Source organism: Toxotes jaculatrix, chromosome 1 (genome assembly GCF_017976425.1).
Source record: "Toxotes jaculatrix isolate fToxJac2 chromosome 1, fToxJac2.pri, whole genome shotgun sequence".
NCBI classification, from domain to species: Eukaryota; Metazoa; Chordata; class Actinopteri; family Toxotidae; genus Toxotes; species Toxotes jaculatrix.
In genome coordinates this window covers 24,040,294-24,064,429 of record NC_054394.1, presented here as the reverse complement: position 1 = coordinate 24,064,429, position 24,136 = coordinate 24,040,294, and the positions used below count along the sequence as shown (strand labels likewise).

Here is a 24,136-nt window from a genome sequence, read left to right as displayed (position 1 = left end):
AATCTGCCGAGTGGGTGTGGAGCCTGTAGCTGGACAAAATATCCACACTGCGAGCGCGTGCGAAAGACGCTCACCAACACAGAGACGGAAAATGCGAAGGAAAAACCGGAAGACCGCCAACTTCGCCTTCAAAATCAAAGTGGTACATTAAATTTGCCACTCGGGGCAGGTACCGTCCATTTTGTGCCGCTGAGTCCATACAACTCGTTCAATCTTAAAAAGGGCCCCATGCTTCTAAAATATGTAAATATCTGGATCAAAAGGTGACACCAACTAATTGCGTATTACAAAGCATTAGCCAACAGCAAAGGAGGCGTTAGCTGCAACACAATGACAAAGAGGAGGACTTAGAAAGTCACCTGGCCTATAAGTTTAGGTGAGAGTTTACACATTTTCATCAGCGGCTTAAGCCGGTTTAAATGTATGGAAGCCAATTTTTGCCAAAAGACAAACACGAAAGCACAAAAAAACAAAATGTTTCTTTGAGGTTTTATTTTGTAGGTAAAACCCGAACGTCTGTCTAGTCTATTGCGCACTTGACAAGTGTTGTCGGAGCGGGACTGTGAGCACAGCTGACAGCTTGGGGAGGTGTGGGTTAGGTTAGTTAGCTGATCGCTTTCGGTTGGGAGCAAAGTCATCGGTCGGGTTATAAACTCAGTGCTCGGCTCTGCGGGAGGGCAGATTCTTTATGAATCCGACTAAAAGACTCTGGCGGGACCATGCTGAGATTATCCCAAGCGACACTTTGCCTTTGTTTGTTGACTGTGTTGGAGACAACAGTTTTCTTGGCAACTTGCTCACCGGCTAACGTTACGGGTTTTGGTAAGTATCTACTTCAAGCTCCCATAGTTTGCTTTCGGTTTTGCCTCAGTAATACTGTTTACAAGAATAACGAAGCCATGTCTGCCACTAACATTTGGCTCAGCGGGGTAACAACAATAATTTCGTAATTTCGTCAAGCGCGACGTGAATTTGGGGACAATAGCGACAAACCTGCGAGACCAACAAGTGGAGGATAAAAAAAAAAAAAACACATATAAAGAAACAGCAGTTAACTAGTAGTTTGATAATGTTCCCCTCCCCCAGTTCCTTTGATGCCAAACCATAGTCTGACAGGTCAAACAAATTGCATACTCATCCCTCCCTCCCCCATAGCTCTGTGTATGTCATGTGTTACATGGCTAAGCAGCCCCCCATATTATGTAGGATACCCGCTGTGTATGTTCAGAGGAGTCTGAACATACACAGCCTCCTGTACACCTAAACTGTAATATGAGATTGGTTTCTATTTTGGAAAGCCTGTGTGGTTATGACTCAGATCTCTTTACCCAGGTTAATATTGTGCAGATACATTTATGTCTGCTATAAAAATGTATTTCCCAGCAGGAAGATCAAAATGGTTTTTTTTTTCAAAGCCGTAAAAAACAACATTTCCCCCCAGGTTTTTAGTTTGGGGTTGAAATGCTTGATTTGTGTATTCACTGGTTGGGGTAAAAGTAGTCAAATTTAAATATAGTGAGTCTAAAAAATACTGGAATCAGCCCTAGAAAATACCCGTCAAGTGTCAGGTGTTGTTTTTATTGTCATATTAAAGCTAAAGTGGGTTGGCATGGGCAGTACTTGTACAAGAATACAGAAACGGGGTATTAAAACGAGGTATGTAATGGATTACATTTAAAAGGCATATACAGTATACTGTGTACATAGTCGGTTTTTATCTCTCTATTTTACATATTGTTCAAATGTTAGTATTAAGATGAAGGTCGGTTTATGCACACAGTCCAGCTATCTTTGGTTGCAGCCACTTATCCACAGCCATTTTCTTGTGATGGCTTTCTTGCTAGCGCTTAAAAGTATTTTAAGGTCATTCATGCTGTGCTATACATTTTAATTGGGATTTTGGCATAATGTGACAAATGAGCAGTCAGTTTCTTTTTCAAATTTCTTCATTTCATCTCTTCGGCAGTCTCTTGACAATATGAAGCAATTGAAAGGTGTTGTAGCTACTGTTTGCGCCTTTTCCCTCCGTGACCTTAAAAAGTTGACACAAACTCAGTAATCATTATCATTGTAGTCTGGAAACTCATTGCAGAGCCAAGTCCAGATCTTTGAGCAGATGTCAAGGTGAAGCCAGTCGTGTTTTCTCAAACTGAGGTGTTTTCTGTTTGTCCCATCATCGCAGACAAGGATGCTTTCACCATCCAGCACTCAAGCACAGGGAAGTGCCTGGGTACAGGGGCCTCTGCAGACCTGAGCCTCACCACCTGTGATCCGCTCAGCATGTCCCACCTATGGAAGTGGGGCTCTGGTCAGCGGCTCTTCCATGTGGCCACATCCTACTGCTTGGCACTGGATGTACACTCCAAGACGTTGTCCCTGGTTGACTGTGGCGCCGACATCAATTTGGGTTGGCACTGCATGGAGGGGGTTGTTTACACTGCTTATCAGATGGGCCTGGCGGTCAGCGAAGGCAAAGTTGCAACCAGACGTGACACTAATGATACTTGGGTAAGGGGAGGGTCCCAGGACAGCATCTGCCAGAGGCCTTACCGTGGTGAGTGTGGTTTCCTTTCTCATAACTGAGAGTGAAAACATAGATACATAGATCTCGGCACAGCAAAAAGTCCAGCAAGCAGTCCATTATAATGCTCTGAGGACTGACTAATGCTTGAGGAAAATGTAAGCCAAGGAGTGAGAGTTGTTTTAAATGTAGTTTGTGTTGACTTTAACACATAAAATTCTGTCAGAGGATTCACCTTCTGAATTGAATGTAAATTAAGTCCAGTCTTTACACCATTCTATGTTAAGGTATAGCATACTACAACCTGTTTGGTCACATGACCAAACAGGTTGTAGTACATTTTAAGCAGCCTAGCTGGTGGGTTATCCCTATTACCATGACTTATTACCTCTTGATGGCAGGTAAGAACTTGCGTGCGTCAAGTTCCAGGTTATACAAAAAGACTTTTCTGGAACTTGATTATCAGACTCGAATGTGTGTCTTTTGAATTATGGGGGAATTCCTAGAGTGCATATTATGATTGTGCATGCGGTCCAAGACCCACTGCATGTCTGCATACAGTGGTTGTGGTGAACATAAAAGCTGACTTTCACTATTGTTTCATCAGTATGGGTGCCTTTCAAAGATATGTTGAAATGTTAATTTGCAGTAAATTTATGCTTTCTGTACATTGCATTCAAAATTATCTATAAGAGTAGACAAGGAGTTTGACTGTTGAACAATTTTAGGTCCTTAAAATGCACATTTAAAATAGCTGTGGTATTTTGTAGTAAAGTGTTGCTTTTCTCAGGAATTTAAAATTAAACCCTTGAAATAACCTTTTCAGAATTAAAATAATTTAAAATTGATTAAAACTGTTTGTTAAATCTTCCATGATTTGATATTTTGCAATTCTGCACTGAGATGATTTAAATTTCTTGTTTCACTCATTTGTTATTTCTTCACTATAGAAAGTTATTTCAGCTTTTTCACTTTCACCCCATTTTTATTTTTTTATTTTTATTTTATTTTTTTTACCAACATACAGGATCTGATATAAGTTTAGGGTCAGGTGTTACATAACAAGAGACCTGATTTCACATTAACAACCTGTCTTTGACTTTACTCTCTGCTCACCTCTCCTCCCTGTGCAGTTGTCCACACCTTCAATGGGAACTCTGCTGGCAGTCCCTGTGAGTTCCCCTTCAAATACAATGGCAGCTGGCATCACGGTTGCCTCCCTGACACAGATGTCCCTGGACTCTCCTGGTGTGGCACCACCTTGGACTATGACCAAGAGAAAAAAATGGGATACTGTCTAACACCTGGCATGTTTCACTTTCATTTTTTTAAAATATTTTCATTGCTTTCATTATTTTGGGCCTTTTACTTGACAAATCAGAATATGGAGACATGATATTATTGACCTGAAATGTCAAGTTTTTTTTTTTACCTGTTTTTTGCTGTAATAAATTCTGTTGCAATACATCTAACATTAACACAGCAGAATAACATGCATAGATGCAGACAGACAAACTCACACTGTCTCTTTGACTTTGCAGAGGAGGGATGCCAGACTCTTTTTGCTGGGCCAGAAGGGGAATTCTGTTACGAGTTTGTTTTCAGTGCCGCCGTGACCTGGCAGGAAGCTTTGGACTCATGTCGCAGTCAAGGAGCAGATCTGTTCAGTGTGTCTGGGCCTGACGTTCTCTTCTCCAAAACCTGTAAGATTGACATATTACTGGCAATTCTTCACCTCCTTTCGTTTTCTCTTCCTTCTTCTGTTCACTTGTAAGATGACCAAAATCAAAAGCACAGAGTAGTCAAAGTCATCAGGTTCATTCCATATTGGAGTCATCAACAGTGCAATCAGGTGCTCTGATATGACAGGAATGCGTCATTTCTAACAATAAAAACTACAATAATAATTTAGTTGGCAGGGCTTTTAAATGCTGTAAAAGAGAGATTATTGCTCTTTATGTGAAAGTAAAAGAAAAGGAAAAAAAGCACAGCTCCAATGCCCACAAACCATTTGTTTGAGTGAGTTCTCATTAACACTCATCATTACCTCATTAACACTTAGATCTCACTTTGAATAAGTGCCTCATATGTTCTGCATATCATCTGTAGACTTTCATTTGAAATAGGTTCTGTTTTTTTTTTTGGCAGTTACCGTAGATTTTTTACACAAGAGGGCACTTGACTACTGACAAATGCTGAAAGTGTGAATGTTGTGACAGGCCCTGTTTCTCTTTCTTCTTATTTTTGTTCTTGTTTCTCCTTTTTTCAATCTTGTTTATCATGCAACAGGAAATCCAATGTCATGCTTATGATAAACAGCCTTGTAGAGTCAAATATGCATTCCTTAATCTATTCACTGGGTTTGAAGGTCATAACACTTCTTTAGATTCATGGCAGTAGTTCTGTCTTTTGTTTATGTGGAGTGCATAATTATTATCTAACCTTTATGTCTTGAGGATGTCAAATGACTTGGATTCAAAATATCTCTTGCTGTGTCGGACACTGTCTTGCTTTGATAATGAAGTGTGACTGGGGCAGTCCCTCCTGAACCTTCCTTACTGTCCTTCCTGAACCAAGTGCTATCAGTGACATTTAAAGCCTCCACCTCCGTCTTCTTAGACATACTTGAGAGTCTTACACTCAGTCACTACAGTTGGGGCTTTACTGTTGTAGGTTTCGCCCACTCTTCACCTCTCTCTCCTTGTTATTCAGTTTATTGTAAATCCCCTTGTTTGCGTTCTATTATGTTGTTTTCACAATGACATGCTGTATGATCTTGATGCTTCATATTGAAATAGACATAATTTTATCAAATGTGCTTTCCCTTTGTGCTGTGTTGTATTGTGCAGTTTTGGATGGCCTTGACAAAATGCCTGAGCGGATGTGGATCGGCCTTCACCAGTTAGACATGTCTCAGGGCTGGCAGTGGTCAGATGGCTCCCCTCTCTCCTTCCTGCGCTGGGAAAAAGGCAATGATTCCAATTTCATTTTTCTCTTTTCTCTTTCCCCTGCATTTCTTTTTAATATTCACTTCATTTCTGAGAACATTTGTGTAAATGGAAAAAAGAATTCACAGTGATCTTAGGAACATGTCAGCTGATGATAATAATAGTAATAGTAATAATTGTGAGAATGCATGGTGGTAAAAAAAAGAAAATAACAGAACTGTTGAACTTTAGCAAATGTTCCAGCTTTTTACTGCTAAAAAAATGCATATACTTTTTTCAGCTTTATATGTAGGTCCTGAAAAACCACAGTACGCCAGTTTCAGTTGCCTGAAACACCTGCTTCTCCTAGAACACCACAAATCTGCATCCTGTTGTGATCTGCTGTTGTTGCTGCCCTTCTATAAACTGTGACTTGGTGTCAGTCCGAGAAACAATGAGGCCAGTGTTGAAGCTAAAGAAGCTCATTGTGCCTGGTTATTGGACACAGTGTGGCATTGGTATTGTTAGCGTTGCTGAATAACCCATTAATAGTGCTGAATGGAAGGCTTTATATATTCTGTTCTAGTTATTGTATATGTTGTATATGATTATTGTATATGTTTGCTGTTTTTTTTTTCTTCTCAAAGGCAAAGTGGTGTTCTAACACTGCAGTGTGGACAGAGAGGATAGTGCAGCCATCTGGGTTTCTACTGATATGGGCTCTTTGTGGTTGCTGTAATTTACAACATGTCAGTGTTGCTGCTAGCAGCACTATGATTAACCAGTATTGCAGCATTGTTTTTTTTTATTCAACCTTGAGTAGCTGAACGGAGAAAGATACCCACTGGTAAATGCTACTCATCTGCTCTGCTGTTACATGCAGTATGTGATTTTTTTATTTTTATTCATTGTGTGTGGGAATGTGTTTGACAGGAATGCCACCCACCTCAGCAGTCAGCATGTCAGACTGTGGAGTCCTGAACTCCAAACACAACTTTGAATCTGAGGCATGCAACAAAAAGCTGCCATACATCTGCAAGAAGAGTTCCGATGCTTCTCATACAGAAACAACAGGTAGGTTAACTGCTGCCCTCACTGTCTGCAGGAGTACTCCCTCTGAATCATATCTGAGAGTCTGTAGCCCTTCTTGCAGCTCTGCGAGGTTGCATTTTGGCTTAATGGTCATGGTTGTGAATGGTTACAATCCTAACACTGGCTACTTAGTAATAAATAGCTGAAGCTGATGAGAATGTTAGCATGTTAGTAGTCGTGCCTATAGTGCCTATCATGTTAGCAGTAGTAGTGCCAACAGTTGTTAACACTGTGTTGGTCATAAACCACAATATATACATTACAATTTATCCGTTGGACATGGATCTCTGTACTAAATTTCATGGCAATCCATCTCATAGTTGTTTCACTCAAAGCCACACATGTCAGCCTCGTGGTGGCTTTAGAGGAAAAGTCATGGAATCACCAGAGCAGCAGATTTCATGGCAATCCACCCGATAGTTGTGAAGATAATTCAGTCTGCGCTAAAGTGGTGGCTGAGCTCCATAAAGCTCAGCCATTGCTAAAAACAAAGCTACTGCTCTAGAAGTTTTGCAGGATACATCCAACACGACCTAAGTGTCTGGTTTGATCCAACAGATGGATGAAGTGACAGGATCCATGAAGGCCACACTCCCATCAGTGAGGCTAACATTGCTATGAACACAATAGGTGATGCTGTAGTGAGATCACACCTCTGTTGCTCTTCAGTTTTTTTCCTTTTACCCTATTAAAGGGTTTTTTCTCATTCAAATTAAGGGTCCAATGATAGAGTGTTGTACAGACTAGAAAGTCCTTTGAGTCAAAGTTGGGATTTTGGGATGTATAGATAAAATTGGCCTGATGTCCATTCATGGCGTCTACCTGACTTGCTCCCTCTCTACAGAGCCTTCTGTGTATAAAGAAACCGTGTGTGCGGAAGGCTGGATCCCATGGAATGGCTGGTGTTACAAATTAATGAAGGATGAGCCACGAAACTTTACAGACGCCCAGCTGTACTGTAACACAACAGAGGGAGGACGAGAAGGCTCCCTGGCCAGCTTCCATTCCATTGATAGCCAAGAGATGATCAGCACTAATTTCCATGCAGGTAAATCTTTCATCTTCAAGTTTCTAGTATAGAATTTGTTGGCAATGAGTACTAAAGTATTCATTTCTCTTTGAACAAGCGAAAAATACCTGCTAAAACAAATTTCACAGTTGTGTTTAATATTCTTTCAACAGTCAGATGGAGTTTGTGCATTCCATGAAACAAGTTAATTTACACACACTGCCTCATTTTCTTTACCTGTGCTACTAAACACGATGGAAATGAGGATTAAATTTAGAATATGCTCACCACAGCTGTCCTAGATGTTTGATTTGAAATACTTGATGATTAGATTTGCAAGTGTGGATCGGTCTCATTGGGACGGACATGAACCCCACGACCTTCAAGTGGATCGACCAGGCACCCGTCACCTTCACATACTGGGGCCCAAATGAACCAGTCCAGCCCACTCAGGATACCAGCTGTATCTTCTACTCGGGAGAGGTGTGTGTACGTGTGTGTGTGTGTGTGTGTGTGTTTTGAGGGCAATCATTTGTCTGTAACCCCATCTGTATGGTATTCACCCTTTTTGTACGTTGTGTGTGTGTTTCCTGCAAAGTTTGTTTATTCTTAATATGAGGCCTGCAAAATCAAACCTGTGTCTGTTCACCACAGTCTCATGGTTGGAAAGTCGGGAGCTGTATGCAGAGTCTACCTTTTATGTGTCAGACAAAAGGCGAGACCAGGGAAGCAGTGACCCAGACCAGATGTCGCTTTGAAGATGTAAGTATTGTCTACAGGACCCAAATTTCCAAGGGAAAATTTTGGTCAAATGTAATATTTTTGTTTATTTACATTTATGTTTGGAAGTAATATGTGTCCTTAAACACATGAATATCATGTGCACAACCTGCATGCATACTTTAGCAGTCATCATAACGTTGTGAGAGAGAATGAAGCAGTCATTTAGGGTGAGTGTGTACTTTAAGAATTACTTGTTGTTGAGTTCAGCTGACATTTGGTCATAAAGGGTTCAAGGGCAGATCTTTAGCTGTGTTGGCGGTTTTTGCACGAACGGAAGAGATGTGTGGATGCAAAAATGAAACCATCATAGTTGAGTGTGGTGGTGAAAAATTCATGAGTACTAATGTGACCTCAGTACAGTACCAAAGCAGAGCTACAGTGATACACACACAGACAACTGTATGTGTATCACAAATAGAACTATGCTTGAAACTGACAAACTGGGCCATGTTTCCTTGTTCTTTGAATGTAGCTTAAGTCATAATGCTGTCAATCCCCCAGGGCTGGAGGAGACACGGCAACGCCTGTTATAAAGTTAACGACGAACAAGTATCCTTCAAAGATCACTGTAACATCACAATAAGAAACAGGTAGGAGTCTGTTAAGCTGGTGACCCTGCTATTTGACCAGAAATACACACTGACACTGATCAGTCACTGCCCACATGAATACTCTCTGGTAACATTTAAAAAGAAAACCTCTAATTTTATAACAATGAGGCAGATTGTAGCTCATTCGTCACACATGCTTCTTTAACACAGTTTTAGTTGTGCTATGCTTGGACAGGAAAAAGTCACTAATATTTGACCATTCGTTCCAGGTTTGAGCAGGCCTTTATCAACCGCCTGCTTGCAAAGTACATCAGCAAGGAACCTCGGTATTTTTGGATAGGCCTGCAGGACATTAAGAATACAGGAGAATTCCAGTGGCTGAGCCAGGACGGGTCCCCAGGCTTGGTTACATACACCAACTGGGGATGGTTTGAACCAGGTTAGTAAAAACCACATGGCTTCTGCTCCACTCTCTACCTTATACAGAAATAGCAAAGGGCTAGGCATGTCATAACACAGAACTGCACTGTGGTGTGTGTAATTCTGAACCTCTTTTTACAGAATATTGTGTTTCCTTCTAGTGTGTAGGTTTAGGTTTAGATTTACTAATTTGACAAGTAACTGCTAGTAACAAGAATATTAATAGCAAGATAGGGGCAGAATCTGTTCAAATTCAAAAATGGGAACCATATGAGTAAGATACAGGTCATGAGCTTCAGTAAATGTTCACATCAAACATCAGAATAGGGAAGAAAATGTGATCTCCATGACTTTGACTGTGGTGTGACTGTTGGTGCCGGCTGGTTTAAGAAATTTCTGAAGCTGCTGATCTGGGATTTTCACACACAGCAGTCTCTAGATAACCACTGATTACAGTGGTGGTGAGCAGAAAAACAGAACTCACAACACTTTGAACCTTTAAGCGGATGGGCTCCAACAAAAGAAGATTATGTTGGGTTCCAGGCAAGACTGCACATAATTAATGGCAAAAGCCTACCTTTGGTTGCATCTGCGGTGTCAGTGTTGCCCATAGCTCAAGATGCAGCCAACAGACGCGTCTCTTCTACAAATCCTGCCAGCAATGTGAATTTCTGTTGTGTCTCCAAAAGAAGCAAATCAGGCTGAACCTGTGGATTGAAATGGGTTTATTTGCAAAAGAACCTCCAAGGTCATAACAGGCCAGACATTTTTACCTTATTGTTATCATCACAACCTGTTTGGAGATTTTTTCACTGTCAATAACATCCTGTTAATTCCACCTCCTTCCAAGAAAGTGACCCTGCCAAGAAAATGGCGAGCTCATTTTCTAAGTTTCCTCTTATTCTCTTTCCAAAACATGCATCTTGTCTGAACACTGGATACTCTCAGTTTCCAAACACAGTCACATCAAACAGTTTACCATTTGTTAGTCACACCGAATATTTTACCATATATCCTCATTCTACCATACTGTCAGCAAAAAACAGAACTTGAGGCTGCAGTGGGCACAGGCTCACCAAAACAGGACATCAGCAGCATGAGACCATGAACCCAACCTGCTTTGTGTCAACAGTCCAGGCTGCTGCTGCTGCTGGTGTAATGGTGTAATGGTGTGGAGAATGTTTTCTTGGCACAGTGTGGGCCTCTCAGTGCCAGTCAATCATCATTTGAATGCCACGGCCTATCTGTGTATTATTGCTGACCATGTGCAACTGTTTATGGCTATAATTTACCATCTTTTAATGGCTACTTTCAGCATAATTGTGAGAAGTATCCATCCCATTTTCCCAAAGCTCAAGGTTGTGTTTTCAAATGTCCTGTTTTGTCCAATAAAGAGTTCAAAACCCAGATATTCAGTTTAATGTATATGTTATATAAAGTGTAATTTATATGCTCCAAAAAAGCAACTATATTATAAATTTCAAACAATAGATTTAACTTTTTAGTGTTTCATCTGCATGTGTATTTCAGAGTTGCATGGAGGTTGTGCAGTGATTTCTACCGGACAACCCTTTGGCAAATGGGAGGTGAAGAACTGTACCGTTTTTAAAGCTGGCACCATTTGCAAAACAGACCTCAGTCCACCTCCACCCCCAGAGCCAGAGCTGAATCCCAATGCAACCTGTCCTCAGGGATGGGTGTCGGGACCAAACATCAAATACTGCTACAAGGTGTGTGTGACTGTGTCTTTGAATTCAAAATTATTATCCACTATCGGAATTGGCAATGTTTAATATCTGCTCTGGTCTGTTACTTTACTGGTAGTGTTTTAGTAGCTGTTGTGAGCTGTTGTTTCACCTTGTCAGGTGTTTCATAAAGAGAGGTTGAGCAGGAAGCGCTCCTGGGAGGAGGCTGAGAGGTTCTGCCAGGCTCTGGGAGCCAACCTGCCTAGTTTCACAAATTCTGCTGAGATGAGGACCCTGCACAGCATCATGAGAGAAACCATCAGGTATACACACATGCACACAAGTACTGTATGTGTTCCTTTTTTTTTTTTTTTTTTTTTTGAAGCATTATTAGCATGACTGTATTTGCCATCGTTTATTTTGTAACATCCTGATGTGAACAAATCAGAACTGGTTATTGCTTCTGTCTTTACGGACACACACATTCCATCAGACTGGCACTACCAGTCACTTAACAAAGAGATGAATGCTCAGCATGTCATTCTGTTTTCATAGGCACATACCTCAGAGTTCAGCCTCCTCTCTTGCTTTACGTAAACATTCAGCACCTCACTTGAACATTACAGTAAACACATTCCATCTCTTGACTCACAAGTTGCTCTTTTTAATCCACAAATAAAAACCCAACATCCCTTTGACATTTCTCAGTGCTTTAGAGGATTTTTTTTTAAATGATCTTTTTCTCTGAAAATTTTTCAATTAATTGTCATGTCTGGTGTTCTTGCTGCAGTGATAATCGGTACTTCTGGGTTGGCCTGAACAGGAGAAATCCATCCGATCGCTCCTGGGAGTGGAGCGATGGCCGGCCTGTGAGTACAGCATAGAGAACAGTATTGTAAATCTAACCCTAAACCCCTCCCTAATATATTGTGAAAAGACATACAGAATACATCTTAAGATTTTCTGTAATTATGAAATGACTTTTTAAAATGACTGTTCACGTCTATAAGCCTGCAGCTGAAACTGCTCCTTTGTTTGTCTCAATCACACCATATCTGCTTTGGACAGACCTGCACTTAGTTCTGAATGTGAAGTCTGATTATTCAATGTATCCACTACAGGTATCTGTGGATGTTTTACGCCCTGAGTTCCACGAGGATTATGCATACAATCGTGACTGCGCTGCATTCAAGGTGGGCTGGGTAGATTTATACTACACTAAACTAAATGGAGACTTTCAGGGGTAAATAAACAATATGTGCTGCCCCTATTCTCCATTTCCATACTCACATATGTATTATTTAATTTATAGTCTTACTCTTAGCTTGTCTTTATGCTTGTTCTTTTCCACAATTGCTTTCATTTTAGTGTTTTAAGATATGGTCGTTCATACTGTGCGGCTTGTTCTGAGAATCAAGGCCACTTGCTCAGTAGTTTGTGGGAATCATGAGAGTAGCTATGGCCGAAATCCGCCTCCATTGACTCTGTGATTTCATTTCCTCCATTCTGTATTGAAACAAACACAGTTTGACAGCTGGTCAAAGCTATAGTTCCGCTTTGTTTTTTCATGAGGTGTCATGAGTGTCATGAGGACACTGTCACATTTTTCTTATTACCCAGACAATGACCTTTGCTCTCATTTAGGTTGTCTCAGTTGGTAAATGTCAGAGAGACAGTCTCTTTTGAAACTGTTGCTGAACTGCAGGGAGAAACAAGATCTGTAATGTCCCATTTATGAACCTTCTGTTCTTGTATATTTTCTGACATTTGTGTGAACAATCTGTGTCCTCTTTAGACGACGAAGAGCACCTTGAGATACCTTTTTATGTTACCTCACCCTGACTTTCATCAAGCACCTTTCTACACCACACCGTTTCACTGTGATGCCAGGCTAGAGTGGGTCTGCCAAATACCCCGCGGTAAGACTACACATTTAAGCACTACTGGGTAGTGTATGAGTGCACAAAGCAAAGGTTGTTTTCTGTTTGTGAAGAACATGTCTCATCAAGACTGCTTAATTAAAGGGTTTTGTAATGTCACTATGTGCCCACACAGTAGCTGGGTTATTTGTATAGTTTTTGTTTAACAGAGTGATGAAGTAAAGAAAGAGATTTTCCCAAATGTGACTTTTTCCCTATATAAATCTATGGGGATGCATGCATTAGCTTGTGGCTTGTGTGCTGTTGTTTATATTCTGCTTCTGACTCCTTCTTTGTCCATGCTTCAACAGGAAAGACACCAGAGAATCCAGACTGGTACAATCCTGGTAATGACCAAATCTTTCCTGAATCTTTGCTCAAAGTCTAATTATCTTGTGAATCTTAAGTTTACATTGTAATTTGGATCTGTCAGTGGCCAGATTCATGGCTTGATTCATATTCTTTTCTTGGACAAACTACTGGTGCAGGGTATCTGCAGGTCTTGAAAAGTCTTAAAAACACAGAATTCAGTACCTTCATAATGGACCTCAGAAGGTATTAAATTTCATTTACAGCTGTGTTGAACTTAGCAAAAACTGAAATTAACAAATTGTTTATTTTTTGTAATTAGTTAATACATCCATCAGTTGTCTGCTGCTTATCTGGATTCCAGCATGGACTTATTATGAGGCCATAGACCCCTGGGCATAGACATGTAAAATGGCGCCCCACTCCTCATTTTATAGGCCCCTCAGACTAAAAGAGACACAAAAGGATACAGAAATCCTGTAACAAACATTTCATCTGTGCATGTATATGGCTGCGTGGAATGTGTCTATTGTCACGGCATAAAACATGTCAGGATTTTAAAGCCGTTTCTTGTGCCTTTCAGATGGGTACCATGAGACCTCTATCTTCATAGATGGAGCAGAGTTTTGGTTTGTTCAGGAGCCTCAGCTAACTTTTGCGGAGGCGAAGCTCTTTTGCGAGAGGAATAACAGCAAACTGGCTTCACCAACCACCTCCACTGCTGCCAATCAAATCCACCAGCACCTGCAAACTGTAAGTGAAAGGAGAGTTTAAGTGGCCATGCAATGATGACCATTCAGCGAGCCCCTCTCCCCTCAGTCATTGTTGACAATTAGTTATGGCTGCTGTGCTATGATTGGACAATCAGTGTTTGTGGGCGGAGTTTAGCAAACAGTCAATTCATTAATACCTGTGCAGTTAAGTAAGAAAGGGCCAAATTTAAAGTCTAACAGAAAGTAAATGCAAGTTTCAGAAGTTTACAGTATTGGCAACGTAGGCAGAGACCTTATTTCGTTCTAGCCAATCAGAACTTGCATAAAGCAGTAGCATCAGTGTTGTATCATGGGAAGAGCAGATGGCCACACTGAGCCAGACAACAGCTGCTACACCAGAGCCACAGACTTTGAACAACAAGCTACATTAGTTTTCCTGCTAAAGTCTCTTTGCAGGAACATGATCACATGTTTTTTCCTGCACCTTAAATATATGAACACGTTTAACACGAGACCAAACAAACGTTTTCCAAGGAAACGTGCACTAGCTGTGCTGGTGATGATGGTGCGATCCTAACTACATGCTAACAACACGCTGTCTGCACGGGCACTCAGCCAGCCTGCCAGGCACAGCTGAGACGGAAAGTATTTCTGATATTTCCCTAAAGACCTTTTTTCTTCCTTTTAATAATGCAAAATTATTAACAATGCATTTTGAGAACACACTGAGAACATTTTAGACAGCCAAAAGGGATGACTATATTTTTATTTCATTTGGACTTAAAATAAATTGTAATTCCCCGGCTTGTTTTTCTCTCTTTATGCGGTATCCCCTGTTTACATTTTTCTTTTCCCATGGGCATCTGTACTTGATTTGTTGAACCGAGTAAATTCTTTCCACAATGTTGTGGTCATGGAAAGCTGACAGGTTTTTCATAAGAATATAACTGGAAGCAGCCAAACAGTAGAATAGAAAATATACAATAAACAAGTGTAAAGTTGAACAAAACTCTGCCTCCAAGCTACTGACAGTCATCACTGTCATAAAAGCTTAGTGCCACATACTTCACAGTTCATTGCAACTCGCCATTGAATTTACTTTTCTAAAAATGTGAAATATAGGTAAGCTCAACCGCCGCTGCATCAATTTTAATTCTTCTGTTTTTATTCAGTCTATTTTGAGTCTTCCAACTTTATGGAAGTGCAATACTAACTCACTGGAGAGTATAATCAAGCACTTTACATTGGATGGATTTCCTAAATGCCTTGTGTTATCATAGTTATTTAATTCTATGATCTCATGTTTTTCAGTGATTTTTTTTATAATTATTTTTCGTTGTTCCTTGCCTGCTCGATGGATGCCCTTATGATTTAATGACTGACAAGTTCTCATTTTTTGTGAAGTACTTCATAAACTCTGAGACAAGTGGCAATAAAGTTGATTATATAATTATTTTTATTATGTGGGACTTAAGCTTTTATGTTTTGAACAGATCTCAAGATCTCCTAAGCAAAACTGGTGGGTCGATGCATTCATTCAACGTGTATGGTAAGCCAATACAACCATGCACATACTGTTGTACAAACACAATCAGGCAGATGTTCATGGCACTTGTACCTGTGTATACTGTGTGTGGTAAAATGTTGATTGAAATAATGTTTGTTCTAGGTACACCCAGATGTACTTTTACCATTCAGCTTTCCTGGGCAGATGCATCTCCATTAGTCCTGAAAATGTCTTACCAAGTGAGTAAACATTATAGTGTTTCTATACAACTGAGTAAGATTATTGATATTTTTTAAAATAGCACATTGTTTGGACAGAAAACAACTTCTGACTCAGTCAAACTCAATCAGAAAAGAAAACTATGAAGAAAACTAATTTTGTAAGTCCTAACAAAGACGGCTAATTCAAAGTAAGCACGCTTACACTATTTTTTTGCTAATACACACCTTCACTGTCATATGTTTACTTTTAGTCCATGACTTCAGTTGCCAGCATCCGTTGTCCTTTGTGTGTGAGAGAGACAACATCACGTCAGTGGAGAAAAACCCTCTGGAGCCTCAGCCTGGAGGCCTGCCCTGTGGAAATGAGTCTCTGCCCTTCAGAAATAAGGTCTGATCCTTCATCAGCTTTACATTTTTTGACACTGCATGACACTTTAAAACAGATTAACTCCTTAACTCTTATGGTCTTTTACTTACAATCCTAGAGTGAATGTGCTAGATGGCACTACTATTAAAACTAAGAGATTAAGATTGTGGGGCTAAGCAAAGAGGGTGAAGAGATTTTTATACTTCATGTAGTTGTAATTCATGTAGAAAAACTTCCTCCCTCATCTAACATAGACAATCTCAATTTAACCCAGTAGAACTGAAGACGCTATGGCTTCTTTGTAAAGTTGTTAATTTACACCAACTTAAACAAATTGCTTGCAAATACTAAATTCAGAATATGTGTGGCATCTGCCTACTGTGCATCTCATGTTTTATGTTACTTGTACCTGATTAAACGAGGAAGTCTCTTGAGACTTACAAGACTTCAAAATGGCAGTGCAGGGTATTTAATACGGATACACAAAAAAAATTAATTTACAACTTTCAGATATAGAATACAGTGTAGCACAATAAAATAGGACCCGAGAGGAATAAATGTTCAAGTAATAATGATGCTGGTGTTTTTTTTTTTTCAGTGCTACACAGTGATGAAGAGCATAAAACCATTGACATTCAAGCTTGCCAATGAGGAATGCCAGTCAATGAGGGGAACCCTGGTCACTGTATCAGATCAAGTGGAACAAGGTGAGGACTGATATTGTTCTAGTTCTGTGTTTAATAAACAATGCAACTATGGTTAACATGCCTGTCATGACTCAGATGATGTTAAATAACTTTTCTTATGTCGCTCAAATAAGAAATAAAAGTTTCCAAGAGTCAAAATGCACGCTCCATTGAAGATCACAAAATTCATGTACCATATGTGTGTGTTTTTAGACTTCATCAATACACTTTTGCCAAGCATGACAAACATGGAAGCGGTATGGGTTGGTCTGAAAATCAGACACAACGTCCCTGAATGGGTGGACCAGTCCCCAGTTGATTACGTCAACTTCAACTCACTGCTTGTGAGCATGAACAAAGCTATACTCGTCAATGTAAGTTCGCCTTAACTTCTCGTCTGTATTCAACTCCACTGATTTTACGCATCAGAAATAAACAGCATGCCTCAAGTGATGTCATGCGAGTCTGCGTTGGTTGGACCTAAAGAACACAAGACGCCAGGTTTTGACAAGGAAGAAGAATGTGTGGAATATAAAAGGCAATATCTCTGGTTCTGCTGCTTAGAATTTTAGCTTTTTTTTTTAATGGTCAACATTTATTATTATAATAAATTATAATAGTGAAATGTTAAATTGGTGGACTCTTAATGTAGACCTCAGAGCATGAGAAGTGAGTTTTGCTTTGCCATACATATCTTCATCACATAGACTGTATATAAATACAAAATGTGCTTTTCTGTCACCACTGGACAATGATATCCCATGATAAAGGAACATCTCAAACAGAAAAAAGGTTTAAACTCATTTGAATGCACAGCATAATTTTGTATGTACTTTCTCCCCTTCTTTATTAGCGATGGGATCCAGAGAGTATTGATTTGTGTGTGTTTATGATCAATAACCCCAACTCTGCCATGCTGGGAACCTGGGACTATAATTCCTGCACACAGCTTCGAAATGTGGGCATTTGCCAACACTATGCAGGTAAGTCACTGTTTCTAACACGTAATGCTACTTCATTATCCAGATTTTGCTCTATAACTGACACTTAGTCAAGTTAGGTTAGTCTTAAACTTTATGTTGATTAAAGTTTGATTAAGTATAGATTTTGATGCCTGATATAGTAACCCTGGAAAATAATTTGGAAAGGGCAGTAAATGTAAGTAAAATGCATCAAATGCCCAAATAAATACTCTGAAAAAGGAACAAGGAATTGCAGCAACACAGGCAGATCTCTGGCACAGCGTTCATGAGATGATGTTCTCTAATTCTTCTCTAATTATCTTACTCATTGTAGATAAAGTAGAGGAGCCCCAAGTCCCCACAAAACCCATTCTCGTCAACAACCACACCATCCAGCTGCTTGTCAAAAATCTCACCTGGTTTGAGGCCTTGGAGCAGTGCAGAGATAATAGCATGGACCTGGTGAGCGTGGCTGACACCTTCTTCCAGTCCACCCTCACTGTGCTTGTGAGCCGTGTGCGCAAGCCCATGTGGATCGGCCTCTTTAGCGAAGATGTAAGTGTACGAACGTATTTTAATCTACCCTTAAATCGACCTTTTTTTTAAATAATACATTTCTACAAGATTCGTTTGTCTTTTGTTTTGCGTTAAGGATGGACTCCACTACCGCTGGACTGACCACACTCACACTGTATTCAGCCGGTGGTCTCCTGATGTCACCAGTGGCTCGTGTGTCTACCTGGACACCGATGGCTTCTGGAAAGCCACCGAGTGTGAGGAGGAGCTAGGAGGTGCTATCTGCCACAAACCACACAGTGAGTGAGGAAATGGAATTTGGATAAACAGAAAAAAGATTGTGACTTGGCCAAGTCTGTAAAATCAAAACTGAGGAATATTTGATTTAAAAACAAAAAAACAAAGAAAACAAAAAAACTTTACTGGTTTGGCATGCATCAGTATACTTACAAGTATTAACATTTTGAAAGTGTAAAAATAAATATGTTAACTTACTCTTAACAGAAGAGATCATCACTACACCAGAGGATGCTGCAGTGAAGTGCCCCCATAAGATCAATGGTCCAAACTGGATCCCCTTCAAGAACAACTGCTACTCCTTCCAGATGGTCTCCACCAGATGGGACCAGCTTGACCAAGGACAGATTCCTGATACCTGCAAAAAACTTGGTGAGAATTTTACAAAATTGGGTACATGTTGCTATGTGGAGGCTTGCTTATGGAACTTCTTATAACAGACTGATGCTAAAGTTGCTAATGATGATGTAATTATGGTTCAGATCCAAATGCAGAGATCCTAACGATCCGAAATGAAGAGGAGAACGAGTTTATCAAGGAGCAACTCCTGCCATTCCAAAACCTGGCCCGGTTTGTTTGGCTGGGGCTGTTTAAAGATGACAACGGTTGGTATTTTATTACTTTGACAGCAAATCTCTGTTGATTAGATGTATCTGTGATCACTGCATGTTGGTACCTCTGCCTACATGTAGTGAACACTAAATGACACTACCTATTTTTAGGGTACAACACATTTTTCCTCTGATAAAGATCATGATAATAAACCCAGGTTATTCATTAATGGATTTTTTTTTTGTTTCTTTTTTAACTTAAAACCTTTTAAGTCAGTTTAATTTTCAATTTTAATTTTTATATATTACTGTAGTGTAGTATGAGAATAATTTTAACTTGTGCAGCGTTTCAGGCTTGTGTATCAAGATGTGCAGTATATTGATATTGGTACTAGTCCTTATGTGTGTATGTGTTTGTGTCTGTGAATTTATTTATGAATTTATTTTGTTCTGCTCTAGATAACCAGATGAAGTGGTATGATGGCACAAATGTCCAATACTCCAACTGGGTAAAAGGCAGACCGAATGTAGATGGACCATTCTTGGCTGGTCTCACTACTGACGGATACTGGCTTCTCATTTCAAACAAAAATTTATTCTCAGAGTTTAAACAAAGGACGATTGTGACCTGCAAGCTGGACAATGGTTGGTGTATCACACTTGACATCATAATTCATATTTCTCTCTCCACTCTCATTATCGTTACTGGAAATATTTCTTGCATAAAATGATCTTAACATGTTTTTAATCCTCCTCTCCCAAGAACCAAAACAGCAGTATAACCGGTCATCCATGGATTTTCAGCACTATGGTAACTTAACTTACGAGGTTGTGGCTCGAAAGTTGAATTGGTACCAGGCTGTGGAAGAGTGTGGTCAGCGTGGAGGCCACCTGGCGAGTGTCCATGACATCCAGCACAATGCACATGTGAAGCTCATTGCCAAGACAGACGGCTTCCCGCTCTGGATTGGCCTGTCAAATCAGGACGTAAGAACTTTACTTGACCAGAATCTGAGCAAAAATATTTAAAATTATATACAGTAATTATAATTGAGCTTATGAGGAAATAGCATATCTTACATGGATTATTTTCACATTGTGGTACGTGGTATTTTTAGGCTCATAATTTCACTTCAGCTTCTGACCAGATGGGCTAACATGTCAGTCTCTCCCTCCATGCAGGTTAGCGGCTCAGCCTTTGAATGGTCTGATGGAACAAGCTTTGACTACAAAGACACCATCTCTGACTCAAAGCAGGGCCCAGGCTCAAAGAAACAAGAGGCCAGCTGTGTTCTTGTAACCTCTACTGGAGCCTGGGAGAAGACCAGCTGCACTGGGCTGGCGGAAGGAGCCATCTGCTACACCACCACCATCACCACTACTTCCCAGAGTAAGACACCTATCTGTTTTTTATATAGAGCCTCATCGTTCCTCTTTCTTCATGTGGGAAAAAGGAACGTTACTGCAGAAGTGATTCAGAGGAGAACTAGCACCTTATGGCAAATTTGGACCATTGTGTAAAAGTGATGCGTCTTTACGTTACTGAAGTTGTTCTTTAGTGGCATTGACCGTCGTCCATCTTGTTTCTGTGTTGTTATAAATCAGGAGCCAGACTGCATGTTGCCCCAGAGGCCAATCACTGCCCTCAGAGCAACGGTGTACCCAGTGGTACGTCCAAGTGGGTGCAGCATCAGGATCACTGTTATGCCTTCGACATGAGCTTCTACAATTACAGTGTGTACAGCATGGAGCAGGCTAAGAGCATCTGTCAGAGCATGGGTGAGCTGTGGTTTGGTGTATGAAGGGTTACAATTAGTGTTAATCTGAAGCAGCTGCAAGTTAACCAGTTGTTTTTTTTCTGTGGACAGATTCTGAACTGCTGACTATAAAAACTAAAGAGGAGAACGACTTTGTGTCAAAGTACATTTCTGATGACCCTCTCATCACCGGGCGTGTATGGCTCGGGGTGGACTTTGATACTCAAGGTAAATCCCATAATTTGATATAGAGCAAAACATTTCTGTGGCAGAAAGCAGACGACAGGACTGCTCCTTGTGTATCCATCTGAAAGGTGTCACTTATAGTGAGAAACCCCATTCTGCAGTCACCTTCAGCTCTGTGGATAATCTTAGTGTCTTTCAGTTCATGAAACATGAAATACTCCAAACAACTGCTAATGCCACTACATGTCTGCTGGATGGTATAATGCAGGGGTGTCCAAACTGTTCCACAAAGGGCCAGTGTGGCTGCAGGTTTTTGTTCCAACCAATGAAGAGCACACAGTTTGACCAATCAGCTGTCTGAAGACTGAGATCAGTTGATTAAATGAGTCAAGTCTGGTGTGCTGCTGCTTGTTTGGAACAAAAACCTGCAGCCACACGGCCCTTTGTGGAACGGTTTGAACAGCCCTGGTATAATGTATTTCTTACAGCTGGTTGCTCTGCCCCAAGTGGCCAGATTAAATAATGTTGTTTTAATGAATCTGTCTGTGTTCTTTGTTTGACTCAGATATTAACGGTCATTATCACACAGAAACACATTGTTTAGGACATTTATGTTGTGCCATGGTCCCTCTCCCTTTCCCCTGCCATGACCCTCTCGTTCTTCCTCTCAGGTAAGCCTCTACACTGGCAGGATGGCTCGGCTATGGCTTATTCTAACTGGAAGCCCGAGGCCTTGGCTGCTGGGAAGAAATTGGCATCTCACTGTGCCGTCATGATGGCAGGAGACGAAGGAATCTGGAATTCTGTCAGCTGCAAGGCTAGCCACAGTCGTGTTGTTTGCAAAACTGCTGCAAGTGAGTATCACAGCTGCATTCAAGGAGAAGTTTGACGTTTTGAGAAATGCATTAATTTGCTTTCTTGAGTCAGCAAAACCAGCAAAGCTCCACTTTTTTAAAAGTTAGTTAAATTAACTGACAACAGTAGCGGTTTTGCATATTAAAGCTCAAACAAATATTCTTTACATTACTAAGTTTGTCTTAACACAGAGCATCTGAACTGAGCGTCTGAAAAACATCTGTTTAAACTCAAATGCGATGACATTTTGATCAGCTCTCAAAACCGACCGACAAATGACTAACTTGTGTGTTATCAGGGCCTGCAGGCTCACCTGTAGCACTGGGTCTCTTCATCGTGGTCCTCCTCGCTCTGCTTGCAGTCATCGGCTTCATCATCTATAAGAAGAAAAGAGCCCACTTCTCTTCTACCGTCCGCTACAAGAGGACATTTGATGAGACAGACACCACCAGTATTATAACAGATGCTGACTGAGCTTGCTTTAGTAATCAGCCTCAGGGAGTATTGATGTGTGTGCCTTGTGTGCATTTTGGTACTTTTAAGCAAGATCAGATGCAGCCTTCCACTCTTTTTTAAATTATTTATTTGTCCTGGTCAAGCTAGCAAACTTCCTACAATTATTTGAAACTGTAAATATTGTTCATGAACGTCAGCCATGTCTGGTGAACGTTGATCATTGACATTAATGGGATGTTTCAGTAAGTTTAGGCTGTTGTTTTTTTGTTTGTTTGTTTTTTAGATTGTAAAAAGATTTTGAGTTGACTTACAGAATTATACAACCTGAGAAAATCTGTCTCACACTCCCATTCAGCCGTGAAAGGGTTACAGTGCACTGACATATAAGTGACTCCAAAGCATTAGAAACAAACTGCAGTTGTTTATTCATACTATATATACCATTTATATTGTTAATTCCAAACTCATAATTTAAGTTCAGAAGGCTTGATTTCTGTCCAGCATAACAGAAATCAATACATTCATAGATCTTTAAAGGGACAGTTCACCTTAAAATACAGTAAAACCTATTTTTGTTTGACTTTAACTGTTATATATCCAGATATTTCCTCTACTTTAAATGCTCAGAATACTGCCCAGACCTCATTGTGAACAGTTTTAGAAGTAGATTTTTACCAAAGAATTGCTAAAGGAGGAAACTTAAGTCTGGGGATCTTGTGTAGACTCTTTGTACTGAGTGATTGTACTCTGGTCAAGAAAATAATTATGTATTTTTGGATGGACTGTGCCTTTAAGTAAGCCGAAAAAATTAGTCATGGATGAAAAGCTCACTGATTGTGCCTTTTAACATAATTACTTAAGAAGAAACCACTGTTGAGGCCTATTTTAATTCAGCTGACTTATTAATACCTAAAAGAATGTTTTAGTTGTCAATGTGTAAATGATGAAGGAGAAAAATCAGTAGTTCTGCTGATTAGCTTTATAAGTACATCACACAGTCTTAGCCTCAAACTAAATCTGACACCTGTTTGTGTAATTTCTGGGGTTTTTTTTCCTTTTACCTGACTTTACTTCTACTACTTTTTAATCTGACTTTACTATGCACATTACTACTGAGCAAGAACGCACTTTAATATGTCGTGAAGCTGCAGTTATTACTATGTTCAAGCACAATGAGGTTTGAAGAGTTTTTAAAGATGTTTGAATTACACTGGTGTTTGCTGTAAAGGGTTTGTAAATATGTTTGTTTTTTTTAACCAGAATGAACCAAAGATGCTCTGAGTTGTTTGAATGTCAAAAGCCTGAGCTTTCCATTCAGTTTGTGGAAATGCTTTTGCATGGCTTGTTAAGCCATCCATTCCAAGGTGTAAACAAATGTTAAAGGTGTTTTTTTTTGTTTTTTTTTTTTTTTCTAGCTTGCACGCCAATCCTAAACTCTTCTGTCAGCTCAAATCAGGTATACTGTCCTTCCAATAAAATTACCCGTCTTCCAAGACTTATTTTTTATACAGTCTTGTTATATATAATCTTCTTTACATGCAATTAGTCAGGTTTAAACTAGCAACGGAGTTAATGCCACCTCAACTGTATGTAAAAATGGAGTGAGTTTTGAGATATTTGTAAAGGGGAAATCCCTTTACAAATATCTAGAACAGATATAAACTGTCCTTAGCAATGAGAGGTGGAAGAACCTTACAAGTGCCGGGACTACTCTGAACAGTAATTTACTTCTGAGAGAATGAAGCAGAGATTCAACCATCATCACTACTAAGCCGTGTAAGACAAGTCTGGTCGTATAAAATCTGAGCGTGACTCTAACAACAAGCACTTCTGTGTTAACTATACT

The 24,136-nt window shown here is 40.0% G+C and overlaps 1 protein-coding gene across 1 annotated transcript; it reads left to right on the top strand.

Moving 5' to 3' along the window:
* Positions 1-586: 586 nt before the first annotated feature.
* ly75 (lymphocyte antigen 75) lies at positions 587-23,785 on the top strand. Its single transcript, XM_041048001.1, has 35 exons — positions 587-822; positions 2,183-2,554; positions 3,655-3,828; positions 4,063-4,224; positions 5,371-5,490; positions 6,382-6,522; positions 7,385-7,588; positions 7,881-8,032; positions 8,204-8,311; positions 8,834-8,922; positions 9,153-9,322; positions 10,834-11,033; positions 11,169-11,311; positions 11,779-11,857; positions 12,110-12,181; positions 12,784-12,907; positions 13,219-13,254; positions 13,800-13,969; positions 15,423-15,478; positions 15,599-15,675; positions 15,909-16,045; positions 16,623-16,731; positions 16,924-17,084; positions 17,564-17,693; positions 18,007-18,227; positions 18,325-18,487; positions 18,693-18,857; positions 18,968-19,090; positions 19,496-19,681; positions 19,800-20,023; positions 20,219-20,426; positions 20,642-20,815; positions 20,905-21,021; positions 21,651-21,833; positions 22,133-23,785. Exons 1-35 carry the CDS (start codon positions 720-722, stop codon positions 22,306-22,308), a joined length of 5,229 nt encoding a protein of 1,742 aa, XP_040903935.1. The 5' UTR covers positions 587-719; the 3' UTR covers positions 22,309-23,785.
* The last annotated feature ends 351 nt before the right edge of the window (positions 23,786-24,136 follow it).

Coding starts and splice junctions, on each gene's coding strand:
- ly75 (XM_041048001.1), top strand. CDS start 720: ATGCTGAGATTATCCCAAGCGACACTTTGCCTTTGTTTGTTGACTGTG. Junction 4,225..5,370: donor CGTTCTCTTCTCCAAAACCT/GTAAGATTGACA, acceptor TGTATTGTGCAG/TTTTGGATGGCCTTGACAAA. Junction 11,034..11,168: donor ACATCAAATACTGCTACAAG/GTGTGTGTGACT, acceptor TCACCTTGTCAG/GTGTTTCATAAAGAGAGGTT.